The 7,777-nt window shown below is 29.6% G+C and overlaps 3 protein-coding genes across 7 annotated transcripts in view; 1 reads left to right on the top strand and 2 right to left on the bottom strand.

Annotated features, from left to right (window-relative positions):
• The window catches only part of LOC100570052, a 64,806-nt gene that overhangs the window by 8,739 nt on the left and 48,290 nt on the right, over positions 1-7,777 (bottom strand). The window lies entirely within an intron of this gene.
• LOC100161126 (splicing factor 45) lies at positions 550-4,423 on the top strand. Of its 2 annotated transcripts, XM_016807819.2 has the most exons (9): positions 550-653; positions 751-882; positions 1,064-1,189; positions 1,322-1,427; positions 1,499-1,586; positions 1,649-1,916; positions 3,464-3,691; positions 3,775-3,964; positions 4,030-4,259. In XM_016807819.2, exons 2-9 carry the CDS (start codon positions 772-774, stop codon positions 4,125-4,127), a joined length of 1,215 nt encoding a protein of 404 aa, XP_016663308.1. In that variant the 5' UTR covers positions 550-653; positions 751-771; the 3' UTR covers positions 4,128-4,259. The 2 variants fall into 2 exon arrangements, with proteins under 2 accessions (XP_016663308.1, XP_001945492.1); XM_001945457.4 differs by having other exon boundaries at positions 610-882; positions 4,030-4,423.
• On the bottom strand, positions 4,123-6,049 carry LOC100159081 (electron transfer flavoprotein beta subunit lysine methyltransferase). Its single transcript, XM_001945509.5, has 3 exons — positions 5,659-6,049; positions 5,446-5,576; positions 4,123-5,388 (listed from the first exon to the last, which is right to left on the bottom strand). Exons 1-3 carry the CDS (start codon positions 5,901-5,903, stop codon positions 5,051-5,053), a joined length of 714 nt encoding a protein of 237 aa, XP_001945544.2. The 5' UTR covers positions 5,904-6,049; the 3' UTR covers positions 4,123-5,050.

The following is a 7,777-nucleotide window of genomic DNA, read 5'->3' as shown; positions in this document are numbered from 1 at the left end:
TTTTCACCTGTGTAAAAATCTCACTGTGAACATTCGAATTGAATTCTCAAGCTTTTTGACAAAAGAACAAAAAATGTTATTAACAGGGTTTATTGGAGTTTTATGCTTTTCTGTGAAATATCAATCTTATAATGAAAAATATCATAGATTTATTAAGAATTGTCTTGTAATATATAAGAGATTAAACTTTTCTAGAATATATCTTGCATTAAAGGGAAATATCAAGAGTTTAATTGGACGTGTTTAAGTATTTATGAGATTTACCATGTCTTTTTAAGGGATAATTCGACGATATTTTATTGAAAATGTACTCTGTTCTAGGATAGGTACCCATATCGTTCTTCAAAGGAAAATGTCATGGAACTTACGAGATGTCACATCTCAGATGTGTATTGTGTAAAAGATTCTATTTGAAGATTTATATGTGCATAATAATTAATAACCAATTATATTAATTGTGTATAATATTTATTATTTTGAACTTATAATAATTATTAATATTATTCATTGGTATTATCTATATGTACAACAAAATAATTGCTGTACATGATAAGCCAAACAAATTGTTTTATCATGCTGCTGTATTTTGTGATTGCAACAATTTACAATAATATTGAATAATAAATGATTACCATTTAGTATTTACAATATAGGTAGTTATTGTTTTATGTTTACTTTTGTGTTTCTTTTTTTGTGTAAATAATTGTTCTCAAGTCTCAATTGAACACGTAATTTTTTGTTTAAAATTAGCTAACTGACGAAAAGTCAATAATGTCTTTGTACGACGATTTCGATGTCGTTAAACAAAAATCTGACGGCTGGTCTTCGGGCATGAAGCTCTTCCAGTCGCAAATGCAGTTGAAAAAAGCAGCTCTAACTCAGGTCTGTGAATAGTTTAATTTAAATTTTACCTCCTCTAAAAATGGTTAAATAAAAAAATGTTATCAGTTTAAACTTAAACAAATTTGTTTTATTCAATAGAATATTTAAAATTCTACTGTTTAAGAAAGGATATTTTAATTTTTAATTTTTAATTTTTAATTTTATTATATTTTTCTTGTAGCCAAGAAGAGAAGCAACTCGTAAATCCACATCAGTTTTAGCACCAGTAATTGATTTAAAGAAAAAAGATGATGACGAATCCATGTTTGACCCAGGACTTGGCTTTACAATTTTTCCCATGGCCCGAGTAATAAAAATATATTTAAATAAATAAATATATATATATATATATATATATATGTTACCTACTACCTATAAATATACTATTTATCATCAAATCATGTCATAATGTATATATTGATGCAAAAAACACCAATAGGAAGGAAAAAAACCACAACGTCCGTCATTTCCACCTATGGATTGGACTTTTGATGGCAATGAATATGACCCCATGATTCCCAACGATTACGAAAGAGTTGTTAGAGGTAAGCTTAATTAATAGAATCATTCTAAGGTTTTAATAAATGAAATACATTTTAAATGTATTAATAATTAGATTTAAGAGACATGCGAGATAAAGAAAAAGAAAAAGAAGATGATGAAAGACGAAAACGAAGAGAAGAGCGAAATAAAAATAGAGACCCGTAAGCTATATAACTATCCATAGGGTACAATTAGTATGAATTCTAATTGATTTTAACTTTAGTGGTTACAATATGATGGATTTACCAGCTGGCTTTACACCCAGCACGGAAGAAAGACGCAAAACAGGATTTACCGGATTTGGTGGACGTAAAGATAGTGATAGCGAAGAAGATGAACCAAAACCCATGAGTAGAATCCCTGGTGCTGCGATCGCTCCACCACCATCATTGCAGGAATCATTTGTATCATCACCTGGACCTCAACAGTCTTCTGGAATTGGCATGGGCATGGGTGTTGCTGCTAAAATAATGGCCAAATATGGTTTTAAGGTAATACAATCTTATCACTTGATACCAACAATTACACTTCAATTGTTATTTTTTTTGTCACATATGAGTTAAAAATTATATGTAAACCACTGATAAAAGTAGTAAATTAAGGGCCATTCTTACAATGTCCGGTAAAGTGTGGATTAACACTAACCGACTGATAACAGATTTTTTTACCGGCAGAATTCGGCCAGTTAAGTGTCTGTTAACTTTAACTGGACATTGTAAGAACAGCCCTAAATGTAGGATGCAGTCATATAACCAAAGATAGTATAAACCTATAATTCAAAGTTTTTTTATCAGTACCTTAAATTGGTCAATGGCGACTCATCATGGGGTTTTTATAAGGTGAAAGGCAAACATTTTTATGATATGTAGGGTGTCAAAAAAAAACAACTTTTATAGTTATATATCAAAAATAATATACCTTTATTTATTTGATTTAAACCTTTAGAAAGGTAAAATAAAAATAAATTGAGAAAAATAAAATATGGTGTATATTATTTTACGATATTTGGCAAGTTGTGGTTTTTGATGATTGTCTTGCAAAGTATTCGAATACAAGTATTTAAATACTTTTTGAAGTATTTATATGGTATTCTAAATACAATTTTTTTAATGTATTTTTTAAGTATTTTCAATACTTTTTAAAAGTATTTTTAACAAAATTTAAATACTTGTATTAAAATACCATAAAGTCCATTTTATTAATTTTAATTTATAGTTTTTCACAAAAAAATTGACATCAATAAAATTAATATTGTTTTTGTTGAAAACTAATGTTATGTTTTTGTAGGTATAGTAAAAGTAGGTAATAACAATGTTTAAAATTAAAAAAATACCACATCAAATTTTATATGGTTTCTGTATTGGATTTTTTTAAGAAAACTGAAAATCTAATAATTTTAAAAAAGTTCCATATTAATATTTATTACCACTTTTTATTTTATTTTTTTTTTGTTAAAATTTAATCAATATTAGTTGAAATATATCTAAAAGTAGAATGAGACATGTGAACATGTATTTATCTCTAAATAGTCAGACGACAGACATGTTAATAGTAATTGTTAAAATCTATGGTAAGTAGTAACATAATAGATATCTATACTGATTTATAATATAATATAAATATTATAAAGCATAAAATTAAAAAAATACTTGTATTTGTCTTCAAATACTTTGTGAGTATTCGTAAAATACATTTTTATTATAGTATTTTAAAAGTATTTTTAATACTTTTTTATTCAAATAAAAAGTATTTTTAATACTTTTTTATTCAAATACTAGTATTAGTTTTTATCTTAATACTTTTTCAAAAGTATTTTTTACAAGACTGGTCAATATGATGTGGGCGCGTGGCACAATAAAAATAAGTTTAGTGCAAAAATTTATTGAGCTCTGAAATACCCTGTTATTGGCTAATGTTTGTTGAGTGGTTCGCCTGTTCCTGCACCATAGTACGAGCTACCTCTAGTATTGATTGATAATATATATTATAAAGTAACATACCTATAAATTACTGGAAATATTTTTTGGTTATTGTCTAGGAGGGACAAGGATTGGGGAAGAAAGAACAAGGTATTTCAGTGGCTTTACAAGTAGAAAAAACAAGTAAAAGAGGTGGCAGGATTATTCATGAGAAACCAGGTGGTAACGTTTCACCACCACCTATGACTCCTATGGCTGCTGTGATACAAGATGATTTTGTAGCGCCTGCTCCACCACCTCCTAAACCTCTACAAAGTATCACAGAAATAATGAAAGAACAATCAAAGGTAATACTATTTAATAGTTTTTTTTTTGCTATTTTTAAATTAGACATGTACTGTTTAAACCGGTACTAATTAAATAAAAATAGGTAGTACTACTACGAAATATGGTTGGACCTGGTGAGGTTGATCAAGATCTTGAACCTGAAGTAAAGGATGAATGCAATACTAAATATGGGGATGTCAACAAAGTAGTTATATACGAAGTTCCAAATGTTGATCATGAAGAAGCTGTACGGATATTTGTGGAATTTAAACGTATAGAATCAGCAATCAAAGGTAACATCTATGTAAATATATATATGTATATTTAATAATTAAATTAAAATATTTTTTTATTGCAGCTGTTGTAGACCTAAACGGTAGATTTTTTGGTGGTAGACAAGTAAAAGCTGGATTTTATAGTGCAGAAAAATTAAATAGCTATCAGCTCCTCGATTAAAACAAACTATTTAATAATATAAACAATAATTGCATTGTATAATAATTTTAATATAATTGGACAAATTTTTAACAATATTTTTCTGTATATAATAGATTAGGTTTTTTATATTAATATACCTAATAATATGTATGCCTCAGTTCAACCTGTATTGCAAGACACCCTTGTTGCCGATTATATTGATGATCTCATGAATTCATGATAGTCCTCTTATAGCTATGGTCAACTTACAACCTCAATTGAATCTTTTTTCTGTATGGTACTCTAAATGGAGAATAAAATTAAACCACAACAAATCTATACAATATACTCTTTTGGTGGATAACATACCTATCTTCATCCAATACCATTAAATATTTGAGCCTTGCACTAGATAAGAGATTAACATAGAACTAACACACAAGGTCAAGATATCAACTCTAAACTCTCGTTCTCGTATACTTAACACTTTATTATTAAAACAAATTTCCAAGTTTAAAAACCAAACTTTTTATACATAAGTCTCTACTTAAACCGATTTGAACTTATGCTCTACAACTGTGTGGGGTATAGCTAAAAAACAAAATCCAAAATTATTAGAATATCACACTACGCTAAATCACTAATGCTACATCTTACATTTCAAATCTAACTTTTCACAGTGGCTTACTCATCAAAACTATTAAAGAAGAATTTGCTGTATATTACTCAACCTGAAAACTCACTCACCGGGGACTTAAAAATGAGATAGTGCAGAGATATTTTGCTCTAAGCCATTCGACCTACCTTCAAATTTAAGTGTTACTATTGGCCCAATAGTATTGGGTGACTTTTTAATCAAATAATTTGTGTAAAAAAATTACTTAACAGTCATCACATATGCTTATTGTGCCAATTTGTACACTGTATATTTCCCTTATAAAAAATATATATACCTAATAATTTTATTCTAAAATCCAAACAGATGCAGTCGAAAAACCTCGATTTTCCAAACAACAATTTTCTGTTAATTTGTATTCTTTAAGTTTTTTTAAACGCTCCTGTATATGGTGTACAGGCTTAAAACAATGTCTACCCGGATCACCAATCAGTATAGTTTTCCCTCTGTTACACAGTGCGTCCAGCCATTTCCACAGTACATCAGCCATATCTTGTGAATAAAACATATCTCCAACAATGATGACTTCCCATTGTGAACAATCATTGAACAAAATGTTCTTAGACAATACGTGAATGTTGATGTTGTTTAACTGAGCATTTAGTTTTGCTGCTACACATGCAACTGTATAAAACAAAAAAATAAATTGCACGAGAAAAAATAAAATTAAAATGATTGTACCAGGATCTATGTCATTAGCCGTAACTTGACTGGCACCCGCTATAGCCGATGCAAGGCTGCATGCAGCACTACCACTACCGATATCCAATATCGTTTTGTTGTTCACATACTTGCTGTTATCTAGTATAAACCTAAAAACAAAATAGAGAAATATTGGGTAAAGCATATTGTATAATATTAATATAAATTATAATTCTTCATAATTTGTTTTACCTGGAAATAGCTTGGCCACCAGGCCAATAAAATGCCCAGAAAGGATCATTAAACTGGCATTCATTGGCAGGTGAATGCCACAGTTGGCACTGTTCAGTAATTAAATGTAATTTTATTTCTGGAGTCAAGTGGTTTGTACACACAACAGTTGCATTTTTTATTTGTTTAGCATAATATTGCTCACTATGGGTACAATAGTTTTTGGAAATCGTTTTCATTGAGTCTATAATAGATCGATACCTCATTTTTAAAAAAAATATATTAAGTTCAAAGGTGATTCATTTGTCATTCATGATCTACCTAAATGCTAAAATAGCTAAATAATCATTCCCATATGAAGTATGCATATCAACATTTTGTTGATTAACAGACCGTGACCGGAATTTGTACTTCTACCTATTCTCTTTTTCACAAGAGATTAGATAACTGGACCGTTTCGCGCATGTAAAATTGTAAAATGATTCGATTGGTATGTCGAGACCACGTGATAACGCTTACAACGGATAGTTGGTGGGGGATGCGCGGTGGCGACCGGTTTTGGTCAGAGGACGGTGCCGTACTTCCGTTCTCTTGTGAAAAAGTTTAGTATGCCACGCAATTTCAAATTTATGGCGCCACTTAAGTCTTTAGTCTAAAGAGTAAACATAATATTATTATTACTGTGACAAATACCTATGACGTATATTGAATTTTCATTGCCGGGATCTTGATGAGAATTTGAAACAAAAATTGTAATAAAATCGAAAAAAACAACAAAAAATACCATAATTTTTTAGTTTTTAGTAAGTACAAACCATGAAGATTGCCGATTGGAGACCGGAATAGGTAGTGTATTAGTGGCTAGTTGAGGCTGTGGAGTCTAACCTGAATAATAATTAACTTACAACTGGTTATAAATTATAATCGTAAATAACAATAGAACAGTCAAAATAATTCTGTGGTAGTGTGGTACAGTACAATAGCTACAGCCTACACTATAGGTACTTGTCTACATAGATACTACCAGTTACCACTGTTTCATTAATCTATGCTACCACATAAGAAATAAGATCAACTCAACAAACTCGTATAAATAGTTGAGGTATGATTACGTTTTTATAGGCGTTTATAATGTAAAGTACCTAAATCGTTTAGTGTCCACTATTTGTTAAGTATTTTTTTATGGATATAATATTATATTGATATATATATCAATTTCCAATTATTAGTTTTTTAGGCTTACTTATTTTAACACTGAATAGCAACAATAGCAACATACAATATTAAAGATATAAAATATATATACCTTTAATCTTTATATATATCAGTAGGTACTAATTATGCATAACACAATAATTTGATAAGTACTTAACCACAAGGTCCTATATTAAAAAAAATCTTGTAAGTCCATCGTAACTTTTCATTATTTTGTTGAATGTGTCTATCAAATATTCCATAACGCACTGTTTTTGCCGTTCCCGTTATTTAGATTCGCTAAACTGTTGCAAAGAACATTACGGGAGTAACCCACATCACTGAACTCAGGGCCGTCGATACGATTTGCGAGGCTTTAGGCAATATCTAAATTGTGAAATGCGAGGCCCCATAATTTATTGTAGAATAAAACCATTAAGATTTCCCATCAATAATAGTAATAATACTATGAAAATCAAAAGCGTGGATAGCGTTTAAGATTTAGGGAACATATTATAGCCCTCTGGCTTACCTACGTCTATATGACCAATAATGTGTAATAATTATACTTAATATATCTCTGTACAATTAAATCCTACAGGTAGTTACGCAAAGTTGATTAGGTATGGTAAATCAGTCAGTTAGTCAGGACATCTTATTTCATGTATCTATAGATTTAAAAGAAAAAAACTTGGCCTATAGCCGTACTGGTTAGTCATTAATAGCGATAATAATTAATATTATTATGTTATCTTAATCCTTGACGTGCCACAGGTAAGAGTGTGAGCTACAAGATGTCTACAATGACAATAATATACTAAAAAAAAGGTGGGTAAGTGGATGTCGCTCTACTGTACAGTACGTTAGAAGTGGGTCACTGTATAATGGATGGTATTAAATTTGAATTCAATGATATAATATCACTGTATAAGAAAAACGATTCTGA

This window comes from Acyrthosiphon pisum, chromosome A1 (genome assembly GCF_005508785.2).
Source record: "Acyrthosiphon pisum isolate AL4f chromosome A1, pea_aphid_22Mar2018_4r6ur, whole genome shotgun sequence".
NCBI classification, from domain to species: domain Eukaryota; kingdom Metazoa; phylum Arthropoda; class Insecta; order Hemiptera; family Aphididae; genus Acyrthosiphon; species Acyrthosiphon pisum.
This window is presented reverse-complemented; position numbering and strand designations above follow the sequence as displayed.